Source organism: Diaporthe citri (assembly GCF_014595645.1).
Source record: "Diaporthe citri strain NFHF-8-4 chromosome Unknown scaffold_14, whole genome shotgun sequence".
Lineage (NCBI taxonomy): Eukaryota > Fungi > Ascomycota > Sordariomycetes > Diaporthales > Diaporthaceae > Diaporthe > Diaporthe citri.
Genome location: NW_025064859.1, coordinates 483475 through 508765, shown reverse-complemented (window position 1 = coordinate 508765; position 25291 = coordinate 483475). Strand labels below are relative to the sequence as shown.

At 50.7% G+C, this 25291-nt stretch overlaps 5 protein-coding genes across 5 annotated transcripts; 3 read left to right on the top strand and 2 right to left on the bottom strand.

The window, feature by feature from the left end:
- Positions 1-2020: 2020 nt before the first annotated feature.
- INS49_005080 (uncharacterized protein) lies at positions 2021-3874 on the top strand (the record flags this gene model as incomplete). The annotated part of the gene is made up of 4 exons (XM_043165867.1): positions 2021-2248; positions 2313-2743; positions 2803-3178; positions 3266-3874. The coding sequence occupies 4 exons, from the start codon at positions 2021-2023 to the stop codon at positions 3872-3874; spliced, it is 1644 nt and encodes a 547-aa protein (XP_043017630.1).
- A 488-nt stretch (positions 3875-4362) lies between these two features.
- Positions 4363-6893, bottom strand: INS49_005079 (uncharacterized protein; the record flags this gene model as incomplete). The annotated part of the gene is made up of 2 exons (XM_043165866.1): positions 4363-6473; positions 6554-6893. The coding sequence occupies 2 exons, from the start codon at positions 6891-6893 to the stop codon at positions 4363-4365; spliced, it is 2451 nt and encodes an 816-aa protein (XP_043017629.1).
- Positions 6894-9557: 2664 nt separating this feature from the next.
- Positions 9558-12629, top strand: INS49_005078 (uncharacterized protein; the record flags this gene model as incomplete). Its single annotated transcript, XM_043165865.1, has 2 exons — positions 9558-10129; positions 10190-12629. The coding sequence occupies 2 exons, from the start codon at positions 9558-9560 to the stop codon at positions 12627-12629; spliced, it is 3012 nt and encodes a 1003-aa protein (XP_043017628.1).
- A 1153-nt stretch (positions 12630-13782) lies between these two features.
- Positions 13783-17750, top strand: INS49_005077 (uncharacterized protein; the record flags this gene model as incomplete). Its single annotated transcript, XM_043165864.1, has 2 exons — positions 13783-15558; positions 15633-17750. The coding sequence occupies 2 exons, from the start codon at positions 13783-13785 to the stop codon at positions 17748-17750; spliced, it is 3894 nt and encodes a 1297-aa protein (XP_043017627.1).
- Positions 17751-17960: 210 nt separating this feature from the next.
- On the bottom strand, positions 17961-19747 carry INS49_005076 (uncharacterized protein; the record flags this gene model as incomplete). The annotated part of the gene is made up of 2 exons (XM_043165863.1): positions 17961-19307; positions 19373-19747. The coding sequence occupies 2 exons, from the start codon at positions 19745-19747 to the stop codon at positions 17961-17963; spliced, it is 1722 nt and encodes a 573-aa protein (XP_043017626.1).
- Between the last annotated feature and the right edge of the window lie 5544 nt (positions 19748-25291).

The window sequence follows — 25291 nt, the reverse complement described above, 5'->3', positions numbered from 1 at the left end:
TAGACTTTTCGGGCTTAACCATCAGTTGTTTTTTTCCCTTGCTGCAAACCTGTCGCTTGTTTCCGGCTCCGACGGATGTGGTCTAGTACTGCTATCAGGGACTTAAAAATCACTGCAGGAACCTCGGTGCAGATGATGGGACGGCTTTAAAAGACAGGGTCATCATATGTACTCTCCAAAAAGTCTATTCGAGGCTCTCGATTTCCTTCTTGTAGGCTTTGCCGATGACGCTGGATGCGAACGCAAGCACTGTTACCAAAGCTTGGATCGTCACAACTATCCCCCTCCCCGATGAAGTGAATACTAATCATAGCCCTGAATCACTGAGGTGGCTCTTATTCTCCTCTTTGAGACAGTTTTGACTGGAAGGTACCTTGACCTTGCAGTGCAGGGTCGGGCTGCTTAGTTGCGGGTGTCCGACCTCGCCGTCCCGGATTGCTCGACGACCCAGCCCCGTCGACCTCTTCCTCGCGGATTGAGCACGCCAGGGGGCAGCATTTAGGGATCTTGTAGTGCTCGAAGACTTATACGGGGCGAGGTGTTGTTCGTCGACGCATTTCCTGGTTGTTTGTGGATTCGTCTCACGGCGTCTGCGATGCGGAATGGCAACTCGACTGATGACACTTGAACATAGTCGCCTGTCTTGACAAAGGTCGTATCCGCCAACTGAATTCGCATTGCTCTTAATAGGGCTTCTATTTGATCGATTCGTGCCACTTTCCCCACGTACACACTTTCGGCGACCCTCTCACCATCTTCTGCCCTGATGCCTCGCCAAGTTCCTCTCCCTGGATCTCGCGATGCCCGATCCACAACCTTGCTATACCTCCTATTGACCTAAGTGTTCTTAGCCACAAAGTGCTCTCATAATCTCAGAACTGCTAACTCAACCAAAGCTGTCAAGGAAGCTCCAGTCTCAACTTGAAGTGCTATGCAAGTAAATGCAGCCAATTCAGCTGAGCTTCCTTGCTGTTCAAGCATAACGAGAAAATCATAGCAAGAATCGTCCAATTAACGAATGAGACTATGAGAATGGATACAAGCGAAAGTAGCACAGCATGAAGTGATCTTAAGTACCCAAGTGGGTGCCTAAGTATATACTGTCCAGCGGCGCAGCTGGGTGCTCCCCCCCACTGTCAGCAGCGTTGGGGTGGGGCGACTGCACAGGAACCTTTTCACCAGCCACAGGAGTACAAGTGCGGCCCGGACCGATGGAACAGAGGAAAAGTTGTACTCGAGCGGGAAACTGCGTTTCAACATGCCGGTGTGCCTTTTCATAATATTCATAAGCAGGGTCTGACTGACCACATGGGTTTGTATGAGAACTTGAAACATCTTTATGAACAGACACTGATTATTCAGCAATAATTTTCCATCGGGATCGTGTCTTTACCTGGTAAGTAGCACGCGGTACCGGCTGCCTTTGAGCTGGGCTGGGGTGGGACTATTTCTGCTTACCACCCAGGCTGGGTACAGACGAACGGACACAAGCTCGGGTTCGCAAGGACATTCGAGATCACAAGACAACTTCGACATTTCAAAAGATAACAGCAACGGTTGCTTCTTCAATGACGTTGCCCGTATACGCGTCATCGCCGCAGCCTCGGGTCGATATTGGCAGTTTGATATATCCAAGACTGCATTAAGCCTCGCTTAGGCATTCCGCGAGGTTGACTTTCACATGCACTCCAAGATGGAGTTCATGCTCAGATGAATAGCCGCCCTCCTGGGGCCGCATGTGGTAATTCCGCACGAGCTTGTGTTGTGGACTGGCGTCGTCAAGGGTCCTCCTTGCTGTGGGCTGGGCGGGCAGCAGCCTCAGCGTCCATTCAGATGTTTCAGCAATCTGCCGAGGCACACTGACCCCAACTGGGCACCTTGTGATGGCATCGAGCTCGTACGGTTTCTGGCTGCATCTCAGCTCTACGATTCAATAAAGATGTCTCTGCGTGCCCTCGACAGTCTCTTGGGGACCGCCATGTAACTGCCACATGGTAGGCTAGTCAAGCACTGCAGAAAGATGAATCCCGCGCGTGCACTCGAGCTACTCCTGCTCAAACTACTAGCACTTGGAGCGGTGTTGGGCTATCTCCTATCGGTTTTTCGACCTCCTATAGCACCAGACTTTGTACTAGCTCGACCGTACGCAAGCTCCATCGCCGTATCTTTCGTCGCTCTTGTCGTCGACAAGTTCATCATATATCCACGCTTCCGAGACCCGCTCAGGAATGTTCCTACTATCACAGGAGTAAGTCTGCTCTGGCATTTTACAATCTGGAGCTGGGTGCGTTTCTAACCTAGTTCACTTATAGGAACGTAACCGTGGCCAGATACTCTATGAGTCCCCACGCGGAAAGTCTGCCTTGCGATGGATGGAGATGGAACCCGATGCACAGCTACTCAAGATGCCTGGGTTGATCGGCCTCTCACCAATCCTGGTGGCAGGACCAGACGCCCTTCGTGACATCCTGAACACCAACTCCTACGACTTCCAGAAGCCATGGGGTGTGCGTGCGTTCTTGGCACGAGCGATCGGCTGGGGTCTCATCGTGAGCGAGGGGGCCGAGCACAAGCATCAGAAGAAGATCTTGACTCCCGCATTCCATGTTCGCAGGATACGAGAGCTGTATAACCTGATGTGGGAGAAGACAGATATCTTGCTAGAAGAGCTGGAGAAGGATGTTGCAAAGAATCCCGATGGAGACGATGGGCTTGGCGTCATCGAGCTGAGCGAGTGGGCAAGGTAGGCCAACACAACATTCGACAGGGAGCAACAACTACGTGCTGACACTTGAGAACCAGTAAACTCACGCTAGACATCATCGGCCCTACCGCAATGGGACGGGATTTCAAGTCGTTGACGGCAGAACGGAACGATGTGGCAGACGCTTTCATTGAACTGCTTCGGCCCGAGTTCAGCCGTCTCGTCTTCTTGGGCATGCATTTCATGATCCCCGAGTGGCTCATCCGAGTGCTGCCATTCAAGGAGAACAAAGTCCTGAACGAAATCGGCACCTTCCTTCGCGGGGTCTGCAGAGACATCATTAAGCAGAAAAAGTTTGAGCTGCAAGAGGGCGGTGACCTGTCCGAGCACGATATCTTGTCCAGGATTATTCAGACCGGTGACTTCACCGACGCTGAGGTTGGCGACCAGATGCTCACGTTCTTGGCTGCAGGGGTGAGTTCACAGAATCCATAAGATGAGGGAAGACATCCGAGTTATACACACACACACACACACACTGACATCGTGCACCTGCTCCAGCATGAGACAACGGCCAGCGCCCTTACGTGGACCTGTTACCTCTGTGCCAAATACCCCGAGATCCAGAGGAAGCTCAGGGCCGAGATCCACGAGGCAATCCCGGCCCACGACGCGGCAATCACGTCGGACCTGCTGGAAGGCATGCCCTACCTGAATGGTGTCTGCGAGGAGACCCTCAGGCTTTATCCCGTAGCGCCGGCCACCGTCCGCGAATCCATCAATGAAACCACCGTGGCGGGCTACCATGTCCCCAGGGGCACCGACTTCTTGCTCGTCCCCTACGCCATCAACAGGCACTCCAACTTCTGGGAGAACCCACACATGATCGTCCCGGAGCGGTGGATCGACAAGGCCGACGACGGCACGCTGCGGCCCAACAAGACGGGCGGCACGTCCACCAACTTCGCCGAGCTGACTTTTCTCCACGGGCCAAGGGCGTGCATAGGCCGTGACTTTGCCAAGGCCGAGCTGAGGTGCGCTGTCGCGGGTGTTATTGGCAAGTTTGAGATTGAGCTGCACTCCAAGGAGGAGCCGCGTGTGCAGGGCGTTATCACGATGAAGCCCGAGGGCGGCATGTATCTGCGATTCAAGCCTATTGCCGGCTGGTGATTCTTTCTTTCCTTCCGCCTTGGAATTTGGGACGGCGCCTCATGTGTCCTACGGCTATTTCTAGTATCGATTGCGGACGTATGTACTTTGCACATAAACAGTTCCATGGATTATCTTCTGTTGTGGTGGCTTGTTAGATACCATGGACGCTGAGTTGTTTGAGCTGCCTCAGTGAACCAGCTTCTGAAATCAAATGTTGTGATTAGATGGAGCAGCCGATGAAATCTGGTTTTGCCCAACTTTCACTGAAGCTTAATACTTCGCTTTTGCAGGAAACACTGACTGACATGTCCCGTTAAATTGAGCACGAAGTACTAGACTAGACAGATCTCTCAGCCACAATATAATTACAACTACACGTTGTACCCAGTTTGTTTGCTCCTGGATCGACCGAAACCTATTCAATTTTCTTCCTCTTAATTTTGTACCGAGCGGCGCCAGAACAACCAGATTCGCCTTGTTCTAGACATAGCCTTCTGTAGCTGCACCTAGACATAAGCCTTGTCAATCTTGTCGATGTCTCCTCCCATAACAACCGCAACCTCCTCCCACATACCATTCAACGTCATTTGGGGATTCATGAAGTGTATGGCGTGTGGCAGGTGATCGAACCTCAAGTCCCTCGTCGTGTACTCCTCCCCCTCCTCAACCACCCTGGGCCCACAAGGGTCCACTATCTGCCACTTGGCCCGCTCGAACCTCTTCAGAACATGCGCATTCAGCCCCACGAATCGAAACTCCACGCTCTCCCCTGCCCACTCTCGCAACTGCCTCTTCATCATCTCCAGATTCAGGATCGCGGATGAATCAATGAACGAGGTCGAGGTCATGTCCAGGACCACAACGCGCAGGCGAGGGCGGCGCTGGATGAGGGACTCGGAGTCGTCGTCGTCGACCATGACGTTGTGCTTCCGTCTCAGCGCCGCCACGTGCGCGTGGATCCGGAAGTTCCACGGCCGCTCAGGTTTGTCGAGGCTGTCGACCGCCACGCCCGAGTTGTTTATCATGCAGGTATCGACGACATGCCTCCTGATACGGTCGGCGTTCGTCCACACCATGTCCGTCTCCAGCTTCAGCACTTGGGTCCCCAGAGGAATCATGTCGCCCTGCTGCCACGGCCTAAACTCCCTTTCCTTGAACATATACTCGAGATCGGGGGCGTATATGGCCTTGGGCCGCGAGAACATGGCCCTGAACAGGGTGTACAGGACCAGGAGCCCCACGCCCACCGCTGTGCCGATTGCAACTCCGACGGCCGGGACGGCGATGGCGATGTTGAAAGCCATGAAGAAAGCCAAGAAGTCGGCGAACGACAGCCGGAAATAATCGCCCAGCAGCTTCTGCGGCGGCTGCTGGTCGATCACCGCGACCACGATGATTGCGGAGAGGGCGGCCTGAGGAAGGAACCTCAGGGCACCGCTCAGTGGCATCATCACAACAAGGACAGTAACAGCTGTGAATATCTGGTTGAGCGGGCTCTTGGCCCCTGTCACAGCGAGCAGCGACGACCTGGCCATATCTCCGCCTCCGACGGGGACGCCACCAAAGAACGCCCCAGCCAGGTTCGACAGGCCGGCGGCGAACATTTCGGAGTTCTGAGAAACGGTGTAAGTGTGGTAGTGGCCGAAGGTCTCGGCGATGACAAGGTGTTCGATGTTGAGCACGATGAAAACGAGCAGGCTGGGAAGCAACAGAGCCTTGATGAGGTCCGTGATTGGCGGCAGTGGCGAGACGATCGACGCCTGGAAGCCAGGGAACACAGCCCAGAACGGCAGCTTTGGCAGTGGTGGAGGAGCGCCGGCCGCAGAAGCCGTCGACGCTGCAGCGACCGAGACGTTGGAGGGCTGGCCATTCGGCAGTAGTTCACTTCGACGTTGCACGCCTGAGCCGATATTTCCAGAAGGGAACTCGGCTCCAGGGGCAAACTGAGGCTCTTCCCGCTTGGCCGGGATGATGATCTGCGCCGCCCCGGTGCTGGTGGTGTTGACTGACGCTTGCGGCGGCAAAGAAGTGGCTGCCGGACCAGATGCTGGTGCTGCTGCTGAACCTCCCATCGTCGGGGGGAGGGATGGTGCGACTTGCTGAGCGATGGGGATGTTCTGCAGAAACAGGAAACTGACAATGGCGAAGATCAAAACAACCAACAGGCCACCCATGTTAAATCCTACCCGAGCGGCCCTGCCCGCGGCAGTCTTTTTCTTGCCGAATTTCTGTGAGACTATTTGTAGAGCTGCCAGGAAAACAATGGCCGAAATGCTGATCGCAAGTGTCCTCAGGCTGATGCTGGTGAAGTTCTGGATCACCGCCGGCGGGATAGCGGGCACGATGGGAGGAATTCCATTCAGACCGAGTAACGTGGGGACTTGTACGATGATGAGGTTGAGTGCTATGGTGGTGACCACTGCCAGGCTGATGGAAATGGGGATCAAGTCGAACAAAAAGCCGAGCCCCAACACGCCGAACAGCAAGAACCATATTCCAACACAAAAAGTCAACGCTGGCAATATAACGAAAGGAGGGATCCGGGCTGCTGCGGCGAAGGGTCCGATGATTTGAAGAGATAGTAATGTGCCTGCTGAGGTCGGCCCGATGCTGATGTCTGCAGTGGAAGTTCGCAGTCAGTGATCCAGACTCAGTCCAAAGTCCAAGTAATTAGATGGGTTGCATGAGTGCGCTCACTCTTGGAAGAGCCCGTCAAGGCATAGATGAACCCAGGAAGCCAACTGGCGATGAGTGTCTGTTGAGTTGATATCGCTCCCCCGGCTGACGACGGCAGGTTCACGGCTTGAAGTGCCAGCACGACCCCGACAGTCACACCCGAGAGCACATCACCAAACAACCACTTTGGACTGTACGATGCAATCCACTGAACGATGGGAAACTTGTTCGCGAGGTAGCGTCCGGCACCATATCGTATTTCCCTCCCGCCGCGCCGAGCATATCTCCTCGCCCGGACGATGTTCCAGTCCGTCTTGAAGAAGAGCTTGATGTTCTGCCCCTTCTTCCTGAACTTGTCCATGATGAATGAGTGTCGCCGCCGTGGCCCAGCACGGCTAAGCAGCTACACAAAGGAAAGTCAGCAATTAATCAATAAAACAAAAAATGCGAATTGAAGTTGGCGCATCGAGCAGCCATAGTGATGCATCTGATGTCCAGGTGTCGATCCCAATATGATCAGCTAGTACATCTTATTTGGGAAGACGAGGGCCTTTGTACAGCGCCGGGGAGGCTGAAGAGTCCGCCAAGGTGGCCCTGTCTGTGTTCGTCTCCAGCACGAATACGACGACGACGACTCCTCCCCTCAGAGAAGACTGCATGACACTTCAGATGAGACACATGTCGGCGCGTTTTCCATCTGGTGAGCACACATGTGGCCCATCCGCCTATCACACATGTCCAGGGGGCGGGCGGTACTTGGGGCTGAAACAGCCCTATCGGTGGAGGAGGTGTGGGGCTAACACGGGCGCATATGCCTTGGACCATGATCGGGCTTAGGCTGGGCGAGCCGAAACAGCTTGCTGAATCTTGAGCCCTCGTGCCCAGAACGGCGGCCGGCCCTCCACTTTCCGGCACTTTGGACCGGCTCTCGAGGGTCGGTACCGCTGCGCCCCGTGGATCATCGATCTTGGTCCATTGCCTGGGCAGATTGGACCCGATGAGATCATTTTCGTCGAATGTCTGGAAACGCGGAATTAGAGTTGTCATGTCAAACAAGCCGTGAACCGTCTGGATCTTAGGACCAGATTCTGGCATTGGGACGGCCGTGGTTCACGGACAGAAGCAAGAATGCGAGCCCCCGAGACATACGTAAGCAGGCAGGGGCCGTGTTCCGTTCACACACTCAATTTATGGCAAGATGGCGTCTGGATAGAAGCGTAATAAAATCCCCGGTGTCTGTCGATTCAGATTATTTATAGCCCCTGTTCGAACGCCTCCCAGCGGCTACGGGTTGGAATTGGGACAACCTTAACGCGACCTCGTCCCGGGTATTTCAACTCAATACTGGAGGGCTCAAGATGGCGGGGACAGGACAAGTGCATCCGGTGCTAGCGGAGACAGGGGGATGCCCGCTCGTACCCAGGTACCTTAGTCAAGACATGCAGACAACTGCGCCCAGTGCGTTTCAAGGAGCGCAGAATTGTCTTGAACTCCTGCTGGCTGAGAGCACGGCAAGTGGCGGGAATATACAAGCCCTCAGTCTTGTGAACAAGTGGAGCCAGCAGTCACTAATAGACCGCAGTGCAGAGGTTTTTAAATAAAGCTGGCCAGGCCAGGGGGCACAACCTAGAGGACGGGTTGGGCTGGACGAAGTGGCAAGTAAGTCAGACAGTCCATGAATGTGACGGATCATCGTGTGAGGAAAAGCAGTGCCGAAAGATGGTTTGATGAATGTAGCCCCAACGAAATCATTCCAACAAGGCGGTCATCTGTAGGTCACTTTTTGCAAGCCCCTCCAGAGCATCTGTGTTTGATCTTGGACTGACGAGTGACGATGCACACAAACGGAAGGTTTCAACTACTAGTACGCATTCGCAACTTCTGGGTACCCATGTCAAAATACCTTCAGAATGGTGACATCAAACGATAATGTTCTGTCCGGCTGCTGTCTCTTATAATCATGAGAACGAATATTTGCACCGGTAGAAATGGACGGTACACCGATTCATCGCCAGCACTCACTAAATCAACACCCACGCACGCCTAACACCCATACGCCCAATACTCATACAGCTATCTCACACACGCCCAATATATACACCCAGCACCTATATACCTAATGCAAATTAAGCATATGAATTAGGCATGTAAATTAGGCATGTAAATTAGGCTTGTAAATTAGGCTTGCGAATTAGGCGTGTGAGTATTATAGCTGCAGCTGTGGCCTGAGTGATGTACCGGTGTACTATCCGTTTCTATCGGTGCGAATATCCGTTCTCATGATCATTATGCACATGTCTGTATCGTTATCGGTTCTGCTGGCACTGCAATGTTTGACTGTTGAAAACACGTCCTGGTTTCCGGTTTACCTCGTTTGGTGCTCAAGAAGCCGGTACAGAGAACAAACGAGAGCAGCCAACGCTGTGACAACACCTTCTATGCCCTCTGCTCCGTGGCCCCACAATACTTTACACAATACCGTGATCGCATTGTGCCCCTTGTAGCATTTGCCACTTCAGACTGTCTGTTGCTTTGAAGACCAGTCAGCCAGTGTCACAATACCCCCAACACATCAAAGACCAAGCCACAATTCCAATCACCAGGCTGTCATCCTGTGAGGTAGCTAGGGAGGAGGCACGCAGGTTCTCTGCCACCATTCCCGAAGCGGGAAACCAGTCAGGAGAATTGAGGAATGCATCCTCCCATTTCCGTGCGGTAGGCAGAGTCCCAAGGTGTGCAGGCGCCAAATAAACAAGGCTTTATGAACCACAATCAACAATGAGTAACGCGGCCATCCCCCCTCTCTTTTCCACGGATGCATCTTGCTGCAGCCACAGCCGCAAACAGTGCCGCAGTCCTGAATGCGTTCAACAAAGAAACTTTTTACTACATCTCACCACCAGGACAGAAAGCTTGAGCGCCCCTGTGCCGTGGTTCTCAAGCGCGTGTATGCTGATTTTGCCGACGCCGGCAGGTCGATCCAGATCTATGAACGTCGTGCCCGGGTCATCCTTAAGCAGTCGATATGGCAGACGGACCAGACCCCGCGCGGATTCAGGCCCCAGGCCTGCTCGAGGAGGATGGCCATGATCTGCCCATCTCTCCAGCCAGGCCAGCTATCCACGACACTCTTCAAGCGGTCTTGGAGTCGGCGCCTGTGGGCCCTGGCCATTCCTTGGTCAGGGAACGCGTTGACGAAAATGACAGGCTCTGTCCCATGTACCCAAACGACGGACGCGGGACCTTTTTTGGCACGACTCTGATGGCCTTGTTCAACGTCTCGCCCTTCCTCAACTTCCTTGACGAGGCCGTTGAAAAGAAGGCTTTCAACGATCCTCTCCTCGTTGGACTGCATCGGTTGGCTCAAAGCTTTCGCGGCTGGGAAAAAGGAGAAGAGACAGAAGACAAGCAGCAGGATTCGGTTGAGAGCCTGATGAAAACCGTCTGGGCATGCATAACCAACCCCCAAAGAGCGGGCAAGCTACCACCATTCAAGTTCGGGCCCGCCGACACCATCGTGCTTAACTTCATCACTTACCTTTTCGAAAGGATCGAGAATGGTGAATTGCAGCAGAGCCAGACTGGCGGCGACTACGTGTGAGTACCGAGAACCAACCAATTACAGTGAACGGGGGCACTAATCCGATGTCCTTGTAGCGATCTGTCTATCAGATTCAAGCAGCTGTTCAAGTTCTTTAACGTCCGTCACACACCAATGCGCTGCAAGTGCGACCAAGCAGTGTTGCGACGGCAAGCCACCCAGGATGCCAATCCGACTGGCTATTATTTGAATGCTGAGGTGCCGAAGTCAATGAGTCTGGGGCAGGCAATTTCAGGAGCCATGTGGGAGAAACTGGCCCGTCCGAGGACCTGTCCTGAGTGTAACAAAAGGACGGATCCCGTCCACGACTTCGACAAGTTTGCGTATCTCCCAGAGGTGTTGCTCATTTGGCCCAGTTTCATAGACAAATCCGGCCTTCCAGGCACACTCAGATTCGTGACGGACGCGACAGTCACCTATCCCGAACGACTGGATATGTCCGCATTTAGGGACGATCCAGCACGACCGGGGGACCAAGCCGACTGTATCTACAAGCTTCAGTCAATCATCAATTCAACCCCTCGTACAGGAGGGCCGCCAATCATGAATCAAGCAATGTACAAGGCCGCTCTGCGCGTGAGCAACACCGAATTCGCACAGTTTGAATACCACGGTGCCCCTGATTCCTTCCCGGACTTCGTCACCTTCGAGAACGTCAATGAAGCAAGCAACGGCGTGCCGCATCTGCTCATGTACGTGCGAGAACGCCACGCCGGGGCTGCAGGCAGTGCTCCAGAAGTAGTCGGACCCCCGAAGCCAACCAAGCCTCCAGGTGGTGCGAAAAAAGCTGTGACGCCCCCGCAAGACACCTACGACTTGCAGAGGTTCGTTACCGCTCAAAACGAAAAGACGAACATGAGTCTTACAGCCTTTCACACTGCAACGATCGAGCTGAGGCAAAATGGCCGCAAGACCCAACACTGGATGTGGTTCATTTTTCCTGTGGTCACAGGCATCAGTAACTCCCCGAAGGGCCAGAAATACAGCATCAAAAGTTTCGACGAGGCGAGAGCCTATTGGAACCACCCACTGTTAAAGGATCGCTACCTCGAACTCATGAATGCCGTACGACACGGCCCCGAGCGCAACATCCAACTGCTGTTTGGCAACGAGGTTGATGTTGACAAGTTTTTTGCATCCTTGACCCTCTTCAAGCTCGTCTGCGTGAACCTGAAGGATCTTGAACACGACACAATCGAGGAGGTGTTTCAACACTTCGGCGCCTACTTGGACGAGACCACGACGTTTCAAGTCATTGATTGGCTTGAAAAGGCAGGCGATCTGGAAGCGAGAGCTGAGATTCTGGACAATATGCGTCCCCCTTCTGAGCAATCAGCCGACGCTGGCGATGGAGGTAGTGGAAAGCAAGAGACGTCTACCGTGGCGACCAACACTGGCCCCTCGACTCTCTCCACCCCCAACAACAATAACGCCGATACGAAAACCAAGCACTCTGCCACGACCCAACAGTCTGAATCTGCCCACAAAGGCGGCCATGACAAAGGCCATGGAACCAGTACCAACCATGACTCTGCTCAGAGGATAGGTTCCAAGCTGTTGAGCCTTGCTGACGAGGAGTTTGCTTTCGACGATCCTCAGTTGAACGCCGAGGAATTGCTTGAGCAGAACACCATGGCTCGTGCATTAGGCAGAGCGGTCCTGGGCTTTGGTGTACCGGAAGGTACGGCCGCGCCAGTGGCCACACCCGAATCAGAGAAAAGGGCTCACCGCCTGGGCAGACACTTAATGGTAATTTCCATGGCTCCCAACGATGACCCACCTAGCAATGTCCCGGGGACTTCGGCTTCTGGCGGCCCTGTCGGCAGCTTCGGGCTTGATGGCAGTTCTGATGATCCGGGCGATGGTGCCGACCTTGACGAAGAAGACATCTACAAGGCGATAGCGATCCCCACAGACCCAAGGGACCCGAGGATCGTGGCGTGCGAGTTCTGGACGCTCGACGAGCTGAAACGGGAGTTCCAGAAGGAACAGCTCGACTGGCGGGGGTTGAGAATCGATCCTGACAAGCACCGGATGAAGTTTCGGAAGCACTTCGAACTCGAAAGGGACTACAGCATCTACCATGAGGGCAGATTGAGGCAGGCCATCAGGGATAAGGGCATACGCATGAGGCACGGCGCCGACAGGGTTGACAAGGCTGACAAGGCCGAACTAGTCGACGCGCTGACCGACTACGACTTGCAGACACTGCAAGCGGCGGCGGAGGAGACTGAGTCAATGGGGTGTCAGTCGGAGCAGTACGAAAGCAGTGAGGCATCAGGGAACGAGGCCTGGTACATCGAGAGGGAACGGGCCGCCTTGGCAGCGAATGCGAAGGGGGAGGCAACATCAGTACAGCCCCGACTTGCTGCGGCTGCAGCGAGAACACAGAAGAGGCCTCGCGACGAGGATGAGGACTATGAGGAGGAGGGCGGAGAGATGACGCCTCCCCGCGGTCGGGCTAGGGGGCCGGTGCGGATGCGTACGAGGTACTGAGGCTGGTTCGGGTGGGTTAAGAAGGGGGTGGTCACGTGCCTCACCTTCCCGGAGCGGCTTGACATCCGATAGCGAGAGAAGCAGCCTGGTGCATCGTCGCTCTTTGATAAGAGATCATTAGTGTGGCTGTGACAACCATTCTAGTCAACCTTTTTCTCTCATTTTCTTTGTCCATTGGCAGAGGCGTATTAACGAACATGTTGGACATTGCGGTCAGTCAAGAAAAAAAGGGGCATGATGCTGTATCACATGACTGGCGGGATGTTTCGATGACATGGTTTGTAGGCAGGCCTCTAATCGAATCATGTGCTGCATATGCATGCGAGATCGAATCGTTCTCGTAGACTAGATTGAGTCTCCCTCACACTCGATCATTTCTCACCGACATACATTGTAATCAGTAGTACTCCGAGGGAAAGTTCTAAGTGGACACACCTCGGGGACTCCGACACGGCATAGAAAGCCAATTGACACCAGCGAGTGCTGAATCTCCAGGCGAGGTGCGTTGAAACAGTCCATGGCCCCCATCAGGCTGCAACGTCATGGCGACCTCTGCGCTTGAGGGTCGGCTAGGTGGCTGCACTCATCTCATCCGGTCTTGCAGCGTCGGGACTTGGAGACAGGGGCTGGCAGTTGTTCTGGTCGCTTGGGTCTCCACGTGGCACCATCAATGCCATTGCAGCAGCAATTAGGACCTGGTGATGCTAGTTGAGCATATACATGGAGGAGCTGTCGGCGTATGCTGTTGATAAAATCTAGCGCCAACCATGTCTCCTCCTCCGCTGGCAGGAGCAAGGAAATTGCCTTTATGGAATGCGCATGCACGCCCTATTTCATAGAAATCGAGGCGACAAGTGTCGGCATGACTAGCAAGCGTGTGGTACGTACATTCATGCATTACGTTGGCTAAGACCAAGGGATGGGCATAGTGAAACAACCGGGCGCTGAACCTCCAGGCGCACACCCCGATCTTTCCATGTGACACGGCGAACCTCTGCCCGATCCACCAACTTTTCTCTTTGCTCCGCTCGCAATAGATTCATGCGCTGGCATTGTTGGATGGTGTAAGCGCCCAACTCACCAAGCTTAGTCCCGGAAGGCCTTTCCTGGTGATGCCGCCCTGCCGCCCTGCGTTGTCATATAATCCGCGACCATGCTAGGCTTTCACTCAATTGCGCCTGTTCATCTCACCCAGGCCACCGAGAAGAGGCCACCACCAAAGCCGAAGCCGCACCCGCCCGTGGCCATGACAGACACTCACATCGCTTCGCGCAGCGCTGTCCCGGGAGCTGTCGACGGCAATGGACCGGCTCCCATGAAGGACCTCAAGACGGAGCGCGAGCCGGGGGCCGTGGTACCAGAAGGACAACGGGACTCTGGTATCGACTTGTCACACGACGAAACCACTCAGGATGCTGCAAAACATGAGAACCTGCCTGCAAGCACGTTGAATCCTCCTGAACAGGTATCACATGTGATGACGGACGCCCAGGAGGACCATCATGAGGCTTCGCAGCCAGTAATTTCGAGCCAGGAAGTGGCAGCTGCAGCCGACGACGAGACAGAGGCCGGTCCATCGCGTGCTCAGGCCTCAGCCAACAATTCCCCGCCTGGAGATAACTCAGCCATCAGGCCAGTACCTCATCGCGGAGAAAGCACGATCAACGCAGTGGGCTATCGTCGCGACACCGAGACTGTGATCGCATTTCTCGTTCCTCTCCCCAAGCCCACCATCCAGGGCTCAACTCTAGACATACCCGCGAAATACTTCCTCTACGCGCCACCCCCGCCGCACCTGGTCAAGCCAAAAAGAGGAAAGGAGCCTTATGCTAGGAGAGCCCACCGAGTCTGGCAACAGAACGTTCGCAAGGCCAAGGTCAACGCTCACAACGGCAGGCGCGTCTCGCTGAGCGCTCTGCACAGCGCGACAATCCGAGGGTGCATCTGGGCTTCGGAGAAGCGAAAAGGCGACGACGACGGCGCAGTCTTCCTTGGCCGCATCCGGCCCGAGACCGTGGCGCATTTGGTCATGATACACCCGCGGGCGCTGTCCGCGGATCAGACGCCCGAAGAGATCCTCAAGACGTTCCGGGCGCAGATCACGGCGAACAAGGCGAGTTCGATTGTGAAGATCATCAACAGGAAGATGGGCCCGGAGCCCAAGACGCTGCAGATCAGCCCAAAAGCGATCATTGATGGCACCCGTGGCCCACGGAGAAGTGAGAGCTCGGAGGAGGAGGAGGAGGTCGTGGTAGGCGTGACAGAGAATGAGCAGCCACAAGCGAGCCGAAGGGATAGGATCAGAGCGTCATTTGATTCCGCCAAAGTGCGAAATTCAGTGGCCACCATCAAAAGTCAGATCAACCAGCGAGGACGCAAGAGGCATAGGGATGGTAGCCCAAGCGCAGCCAGCCCGGACGCAGCTGAGACTGCCGAGCCCAGCACCGAATTCACAGAGGGCGAGCTCGAACATTACTCCGAAGAAGAGGTCCCTGGTGGCGCAGAGCTTGTCAACGCAGAAGGCGAGCCTTTCACAGGCCACCAGCTGGGAGAGATCCCAGAGGAAGGTTTCCTCGATCACTTCGAGGAGGAGACAGTCCAAGAGACTCCGGAAGCAGCGCCGGGCATCGCCGATCAGACCGGCGGAGGACTATTTGCTGGCAGCACCGGCGGAGCTCACGGCGCTAGACACGACTCGCAAGGCGCCGGCAATGCTAAGAAAGGCTCACGGTTCCAGTTGACATTCTACCCTTCGCCGGCGATGGACATCATGTCCCGGTATGTACAGGAGAGTTGCCACGTGGCAAACGGACACGCCTTCCCAAGCCCGACAGCAGCGCCTACTGCGGCCGGAGTCCTGGCGAGCATCGGGTGGGAGCCGGAGAAGAGGTCGTTCGCTGACGCAGGCGAGCAACTGGAAGATGAAAATGTGAGTTAATATGCCCACCTGAAGCCGGGTAGATTTTCGTGTTGCAAGACTCGTTGCTGACAATCTGTAAACAGTGGCAAGCCCGTGAGATCGAGGAGGACCTTGCGGCCATCACCGCAAAGGCAGCCAGGGCCTGGGAGAAGCAGTGTCGCAAGCACGTCAGGCAGTACAAGGGAGGGCGTTTGGGCGGGGACAAGAAACCTGGCAGGTTCGCCATCCTCGTGGCCCGAGTCCAACCCCGGAAGCCAGGCAAGGGCAAGACGAAGCAAGGCCAGCCTGAGGAGGAGCCATCAGAGAAGAAGGGCAAGGCCGCGGCACTCAGGCAGCGCTTTGCTGCGGCCAAGGAGAAGCGCAGCAAGAAGAAGCAGACCGAGGAGACCACCGACCCAGCTGAGAAGCAGAGCAAGAAAGAGAAGGCACAGAAGGCTGCCGGGGTCATTTTCTTCCCAGTCATACTCATCCTAGGCATCCCCATACTGATCGGCAAGGGCATCGCAAGCGGCTTCAAGAAGATCAGAGACCGCAAGACCAAGACGGACGGTGATGCCGAGGCCACGGAGCAGCAGCAACAGCAGGCGAAGACGGGTAGGCGCGTCGCTATGAAACATCGTCTGAGTGAGCGGAGCGGGAGCGTGAAACAAGGCCTGAGCACCCGAGGCGACGCTATCAAGAAACGTCTAGCAGAGCGCAAAGCAAAGAAAGCAGACGCTGACGGCGCAGCAACCATGGCCACTTCTCCGGACGGCCAAGCGGATGCCGCAGGCCCGAGTGTTACTGGAAACACGACTACGCAGACGCGTAAGACAAAGAAACAGCGTCTCCATGGTCTCCTAGTTGCTGGCCCTCTAGCGGTCAAGCAAAGACTCGAGAAGAGGAGACAGGGCAAAGACAAACGGACAACGACGACCGCAGAAGACGCCACGCCCAAGGAGAAGAAGGCCAGCAAGTTCGCAGGGGCGAAGGAGCGGGTCAAGGCCCTCCGCACCAAGGTCAACAAGGAAGCCAGGTTTGCCAAGATCAAGGCGCGCCTCAGGGTGCTTCAGGAGCGGAGAAAGACCAGGAAGAACGTAAAGAAGAATGCCACCGACAACGACAACGACACAGCGCCAGTGGTCGATGTAGATGACAGCAACAACACGAGCAGCGTCAAGAAGCACGGTGCCATAGCGGGCCTTGTCGCCGGCTGCGTGGCACTGCCAGCCGCCAAGGTCAAGCAGGCGCGCGACAAGCGCCGCAAGGGCAAGGCCGCCGACGGCGTGGAAGGCGCGGCTGCTGCGGCGCGGGAAGAGCACGCCACGGCCAACAACTCGTCTGTTGCTCCCGCCGCCACTGGTACTGTCGCCGAGGAGCGGGAGTCTGTATCGTCAGCGTCACAGCCGAGCGGAGTTCGGCTGGTGCCCTCGGAGCCCGAGATGCTGGAGCCTGCCGTGGACCAGTTCAGCCCGCCCGAGAACGGGCAGAGCGAGGTCCCCGTCCAGCAAGCAGCGCGAACTGAGCCCGAATCACGGCCGGGGAGCATTGATGGCGACGTTGATGGGGCTGCTGCAGCTGCTGTTCCTGGGAATGGCGACGACCACGCTGAGAGGCCCGCGGCGGCAGTAAGATTCAAGTCCATCCGGGATGGGCTCGGCAACGTGAAGGGGGGCATCGGGAGTGGGATCACGAACTTGAAAGCTAGAAGACGGGGAACTGATCAGAGCGAGGTACCCGCCGCCGAGGAGGCGCACAGACCGCAGGCAGAGACGATGGACAGCGCTGAGACCCACGTCGAAGCCGATCCTTCCACTGTTGAGCCGATCCCGCAGTCCACGACTGCCCAGCAGGACCCGGCTGCCTCCGGCGGAAGGTTCAAGTCCATCAAAGGCGGGATCGGCAGCGGCATCGAGGGCCTCAAAGCAAGGAGACAGCGCGAGAAGAAGGAGGTGCCGCCTCAGGAGGAAGGGACAGCAGCAACAGCAGCAGCAGCTGAGCACGAGAAGCGGACTGCCGCCGCCGACAAGGACACTGCGTCGTCCGGCGGGAGGCTGAAGGCGCTCAAGGACGGCATCGGGAGCCGGAGAGCCAAGCCAGGCGAGAATGGCGCGGACGCACCCGTCAAGACCGAGAAGAGCAAGCAGCACAAGCAACAAGCACACAAGGAGTGGAATTCGGGGCTCGTGGATCGGATGAAGTGGTTTCTGTACGCGGCTTGAGGCATGGTTGGGTGTGGGATAAAACAATACCCTTGAAATTGAAAAAGTATGTAATCGTAGACACGTCTGATTTTCTGCACGGATGCGTTAGTCACAGCATCGCAATAATAAACGCCGCCGATGAGTTTCTTTTCCTCCCCGGAGCGTGGTGACTCCAACACTGCGGGTGCCGTGATCTCAATGCAATGGGCAAATGATCCCTCAAGATCTCTAGTCCAATGCGAGCATCATGGCTTGGGTGGCCTCCTTGAGCTTGTGCTTGGCAGAGTCGACCTCCTTCGCCGAGGGCGGCATGCCGGTCAAGCTGCCAGGGAGTGGCTTGTTGTTGTTCCTTGCCTCTAACAAATCCTTGTATACTCGAGCAGCGTCATTGTAATGGTCGAGCGTACTAAGCGTTGATTTGTTGGCCTCTGCCTCCTCAGGGGGAAGCACCAGACCGGACGTGACTGATGGTACAGGCTTGGACGCGGATGCAACACTCGCGTTGAGTTGTGTTGGATATTTCTCTCCGTAGCCTGGAAGCATGGCAACAGTGGCTGTGGGAGCCGTCTGTGCCGACCTCGTCTCGGCGGGCTGCGACGACATAGAAGATCCAAGAGGATTTGGGTGTGGAGGAGCCGCGACCATCATCTCATTTGAAGACGGTGGAGGCTGGGCCATGGGAAAGTGCGGGCCAGACGTGGATTGGGGCATGGGGTCGACCATGTGTGAGGGCACGCGAGATGCAACACTCGCAATGCCGTGCTGGTCGTCTTCGGAGCCGTACATCGTATCATCCGGCTGGTCGTGCAACGGCGGGTACTCATGATACCCACCAGCATCAACGCCTCCACCGAGACTGGATGGATCGTTGGTAGTAGAAGCTGCTGAGTAACTGGAAGGCTGCTCCCCATCATGAAGGTCGTGCTGCGACGGCACACGTCCGTCGCTCCCGGGATTTTGGTCACCTTGACGAGCTGAGTCAAGCAACCCAAACCTCAAGTCTGTGACTGGGCCGGGAAAGTCTGACCCCGATTCTGCCTCATCTTCGGAACTCCCACTGTCAGACTCCCCCTCGGCGTCGTTCGCCTTTGCCTGCTTGACAAAAGGACCGTTTGCCCTGCGAGGCTTTTGCAACTTCCTCCGCTCGGGATTTGTAGGCGCGTGCTCCCCCATGAGCTTCAACGCCAGCTCATGCCTTGCCTGCCTCGCAGCCTGCTCCTTCATCTTCTCCTGGGCCCAACCTTTGATATCTTGCACGCCCAGCTCTTTTGCGATGTCCGTGAACGCGTCTTCCTGCTGTGCCTTTGCCTTTTTGTGGCATTGGTGTCGGAAATTGCCGAGCCACCGCTTCTCGTCGCGCGCAACACCCCAGGCACTCTGCAGACGCAGCACCGTCGCAACGCCCTTCTTGAGCTCCATGCCGCGAGACGTCAAGCTCTGGTAGATTTCCTCCGGAGACATGCCCTCTCTTGTCATGCGGATCAACTCGGCCTTCCTCATCGCCTGAACCTTGGACTTGGCACTGAGCCGCACGGTGTCGGCGTCGGGCGGAGGCGTCTTGACCTTCCGCTGGGCCTGAGGACTGTCAGTGAGCACTTGGTGAGCCGACAGATGCGGTTTGCAGAAGGGATGATTCTTACCCTCTTCCTCATCCCCCATCTGATGCGCACACGACTGACGGCACGATCGCTCGTCTGGACACCCATGGCGTTCAGTGCGGCGGCGATGGCCTTGCAGTTCTCGCCTCGCTGGGTGCGGGCCTCGATTTCGGCCTTGAAGGGCTCCAGATTAGATCCTGTGCCGATACCCTTCTTGTGAGGGTAGAGCCACCCGTTTGGCGGTGGGTTGTTGAAGCTGTTGCCGCGGGTGTTGGGCTTGTAGGCGAGGTCGTCGCCGGCCGGGTCTGGGACGGTGGGGTTCGAGATGGGACCATGTTGCAACTGGTCCGACATGTCGGCGCTGGGCCAGTCGTCTGCCACCTGTGGGCTGTAGCCGTCATACTGTTCTGTTGCCATCGCGGGTGCTTGGCCACCTTATCTCAGCCGGGTGAGAAGGCACGTTGCGGGTGCCAGGTGGACTGGTGGTTGAGATGAGATATGACGCGCTGCCTGTCGTCTGAGCTCCACCGCGCCTTTCTGCCGGGCGGTGTGGGGTCTGCCGAACACTATCAGAATCCAGGCCAGATTGTGCAGTGAATCTGGTAGTGCTGATGCCCGTCCGAGAGCCTCCATTCGGCAGGCTTCGGCTAATCTCGGGTCCTCAGAACTGTCGCCTGAGTTAACCAGAGCACCACGGTCCAAGACGTCCGTCTCCATCTCTGGACACGCTGTTTGGCCTGTTCACTGCTGGTAGCCAGCCCCCTTGAAATATTGTGAGCTACAATGTGGGTTCATGGTCCAACGGCCACATCACAAGTGCCTTTTTTTTTAGCGCATATACAAATGCTCGAAGACCAACCAGGGAGTCTGCTCATGTTGTGCTTTCGCATGTGGAGCATCAGGCTCATTTGAAAAGTATTCTGAGATCCGCTTGGTGTTGGCACACATCGAGTTCAGATAATAAGATACCAACCTGATATTACAGCTGTGCTCTTCTTGTTCGCTTCAGACGCTACCTGGCTGCTATCAGTGGGAAAAGTGCGTTCATTCCAGGACTCCTGTATTAGGTCAGCCGTACAGTCTCTACCCAAAATTGTCAACATTTAGGGCGCTATGAGCGGTCACAGCGACCAGAACTCATAATCTTGTGTCCGACCAGGGGTAGTATCCGGGATGGGAGATCTGTTGTGAATTTGTCGTTACTTGCACGGCAAAGGCCTCTAGCTCCTGCATGACATGGCCCAAATTTCTGTGACACAAGAATACGCTGCCCGTTAGATGTTGCACCGTATTCTGAGGAATTTAATTCAGAGATTTGTCCATACATCATATGAAGTGTATGCCTGTGTAGAATACTAGTATTGAGTCTCTCACGCTAGCTCCTGGAACAAAACTTTGTACTGTACTTTGGCTAGCTGACGGATGGACTGTACCTTCAATAGACTTGATAATGATAATGCTGATCGAAAATGGAATCCTATATGCTGCCCAAAAATAATTTAATTGAATCGACGACAATAAAGGACATGGTGTCACTACGTTGCACTCGTCGGTCAAGATCATCAGTCTTGAAGTCTGGAACCGGCTTGTGGCTGGATCAGTCTCATGAATCCACAGGTCTTTTAATGTCCGATTTATGTCACCGCGCCAAAGTAGGGGCACCAGGAATAGTTTCAGACATTTTTGAAAGAATTCCCTAGGTATCGCAGAAGCGACGTTATATGAACTGGGAAGGCTCGCCATTATCATACACGTTCCATATGCCGGTGAACCTCGACCTTTCCTACAATCTTACCACGGAATTGGTAGTAGAACTATTTTACGACTCATCTCAAATTTTATGCTAGCAGTGCGACGTCGCTCAGTGAATGATCAGTAGCCTGCGTAACATGCACTTTGTTTACATCTTAGAAGGTATACAAGGAGCGAAGCCGAAACGGTGCCTCCAAGGCGACAAATGTTTCTTCTCTTTTGTCACATCAAGCTGTGCACGACCATTGTGCCTGCGACACCCTGTGACCAATACCTGACTTGAAAAGACAATGCTATAATCCTCTGACGCTGGCATCTACTCAATACTAACTGAAAAGGCGCATATCTCGCTTGTGTTTTGGAAGTAATCGAGGCTTAAGCCTGACCTTGTGCTTTTCAGTCCGACAATCGGCCCTATTGACACTCGGCCATTGGCCCAAAGATGTCCAGTACTACTTCAAGTTAGCTTCCGGCGTAAAAGCTCGGTGCTGGGCCAGGAAGTGTCGCCATAGCCTGTGATTAAGTCACACAACCAACGCCTGGCTCAAGGGAGGAGACATGGAGACGGTGAGACACATTACGGCAGAGACTCTGCCACTAGACAGACCGTACTACCGAACATGTGTGACTGATGGCCCCTCTAGCCTTGTACTACTTTTCGGTCTGCACCACCTCAAGTGCTCCTGGCTTGTATGACCGCGGGAATTTGAACCAGGGGGAAAGACCAAGGTGGCTCGGCGTGATTACACAGGTTAGGATTATCGATAGTTGACAAGTAGCTCGACCTAGATGCTATACCGCGGTCTGGAGGGCCACACCAGATTTGCGAGGACTTTCAACAGCGCTAACCTACAGCACTCGGGCCTAGGTCCGCATGCTCCCATTGGGAATTTGATGCGAAATTTGCCGTCGAAGGTTTCCTGAGCATGAACTTAACATGATCAAGGAATAGGGTCGAGCAAGCAGAAATGCGCACGGGAGTACGTTGTGCCGCCATCCTATACCGTAACGGGGCAATGTCCGAGTTACTGTTCTACAAACCTGTCAGACCTTGGAAGCTTGCTTGGAGCAGTGAACCAGCTAGTAGTTCCCCTGGCTCCGGCAACGTCGGCTTTGACCTTCGGTGTGAGGTTGGTTAGCATCAAAACACAGGAGCAACCTAGGCTGACGTGTCGGTGGGTCGTAAGATTGCATTCAGGCGGGCGACAGCGTGACATCTCTGATCCTGTACAGAAGACGGAGTAGCCTTGCGTAAGAAAACCTGATGGAGAACGATATAGAGGCGCCGGGACGGCGTTTCACCCGCGAATAGGTAGGCATGGCCTGCCTTGGCTCGGGAACTGCCCAGCATCCAGGAAGTCCATGAGTGCTACCGTAATGACAGCAATCTCACGTGTCGATAAGCGAGAGGATGTTTTGCCCTCCTGACCCCTAATTGACTTTCGAGTTGGTCATTATGTGGCCCGCCATCAATTGTGAGTAAGTCTAGGGCCCACATTTGGGCCACCCCTTAATTCGGGCCACTTTTCACACCAAAAAGCTAATATTTATCTCCACTAATTTAATAGCTATAATTTTAAAAATAAAATACGTATAAATTACATATATTAAACATTATATTCAAAATATTAATATTAATAAAAGCATATATAGTTTATATAAAATTAAATATTAATTTTTTAAATTTTTTAAGTTATTTATAACTTATAATAATTATATAAAGTAAATTTTATATATTATATAATATAACTTAAAAAGAATTTTAAAAAGTATTATTTTTATATTTTATTTATATTATATATTAAAGTTATTAAAAATATATTAATTTATAAATATAATTTAATTTAAAAAGAAAATATAAATATTTTTTTATATAAAGTTTTATTAAAAAATTATACTTTTTAATATAAAAATATATAAAAGTTAAAAAATTATAAATATTTATTTTATATATAATGTAATTTACTAAGTAATAATAAATATTAAATAATAGCGGATTTTTATAACTTTAATTAACTTTTATTAACCTTAGCACTTATTTAATATAATTAATTTAATAAAAGTTAACATTAATTAATGCTAATTACTTTAATAATCTTATTTTTAATTAATTTTATTAATTTAAAAAGGTTAGCATAATTATATTTAAGTTTAAAGTAATTAACTTTTAATAAAAAGGGCTTATTTTAATATAAATTATATTTTAATTCTTTATATTAATTTCGCTTTAATTTATTTACTTAAATATTTAATAAATTAAAAATTAATAATTATTAATATATTTTTTATTAAAAAAATAAAATCCTTTTAGCTATATAAATAATTAAAAATTTTCAAAAAAATAACGTAAAACTTATACCTATAACTTAAGTTATTAATATTTTTTATATTTTTAAAATAACCTTATAATATAAGATAAAGCAATAATTATTTTATAAGAAATTATATATTAATAAATATAAACTTAATTAAATTAAAAAATAAACGTTTATTTAATATATTATTAAGTAAAATATTTAAGGATTTCTTTTATAACTTTTTAAGATAAAAAATATAGTTAACCTTTTATTAATATTATATAATATTAAACTTATTAATAAATATTAAGCTAACGCTTTATAAACTTATAATTTACCCTTAAAATTAAGTTTAATTATTTTTATAATTATTAAAGGCCTTTTAAAAAAATTTAAAAATTATTAAAAATTAATTTAAGCTACTTTATAATATAATAATTAAATATTAAATTATTAATAATAATTTTTATAACTTTAATAAAATTAGCTTTATAATAAGCATAATTATTATAACGTTAAGCACTAATAAACGACGCACACTAGCAAGCAACGCACTTTTCCCGGAATTATTATAATGCATCTTATAACCGCGTTTTCTCGCATTATATTTTAAAATAAATAAAATAAAAAAAGATAAGATTAAACTTATTATTTAAGCTCTTTAAAATAACTTAAAATTAAGTAAATAATATGCAGCTAATATTTATTAAGTCCTTAAATTTACTCTTTGCTATAAAATAACCGGCTAAACTACATAATGCAATACCTACTTTAATAATAAAAGATTAATAAAAATAAAAGAAAAGGTGTTTATTTAATATATATTTAACTAGGATTTATAAGAATATTTGCTTATTTTTAAGGATATTAAAGATATAGCAAATTCTTTGCTTTATAATTATAGCAGCGGCGCCATTAAAATTAATTAAGCAGAAAGACTTATCTTATTAAAACTATATCTTAAAATATGCATTAATTATATATATAATTATTAAAGGGCCTTATATAAAGATTTTAATATAATAAATATATAATTTAACCTTATATTTAATATATATAATAAATATAATATCCTTAATTATAATACTTATAACTTTAATAAATTAAGCTTTATAATAAGCATTAAATCACTTAAAATAATAATTATACATTTTAATTAATAAAAATAAGTAAAATAAATATAGCTTGGAAATTAATAATAAGCAATAACTATTAAATTAATTAATAAAGATAAATAATATAAATCGCTATTTTTAATTATTAAGGCTAAAATATACCTTATAAGCTAATATATTAAGGGCAACCTTTTAAATAATTAAGTAATTAAAATAAGCTTAAATAAATAAATAAATAATAAAATTATTATAAAATAAATTTAATACTTTAAAAAATATATTATATTATATATAAAAAGCATTTATCAATTATTAATTCTTAATAAGCATAAAAGTTATTATTTTATAAATTTTAAGTAATATTGCAAGTTTAAAAATATTATTACTCTTTGCATACCTCCTTATTTATTTTATTTACTTTAATTATTAAATATTAGGTATTTTAATTTATTAAAAAAGGCATATAATATAAAAATTAGCTAATTTAACAAGGCTTAAATTACTTATATTAATAAAACAAAGTTCTTCTTTACCTTTTACGCTATATATAAAAGAGTTTTTAAGCTAAAAACCATTAAAAGAAATTTTAAAAAAGCAAGCCTTATTTTATTTAATTAAAAAGCTATACTTTTTAAGCTAAATATTAAAATTTAAATATTAATAACTATACTAAGCTCCCTAGCATTACTTATACCTTAGGTTTTTTAAATATTATATAACTTAATATAAGCAGTTTTTTAATTAATTTTAATTAAAGATTAAATCTCTTATTATTAAGAAAGCTCTTTAATATTAAT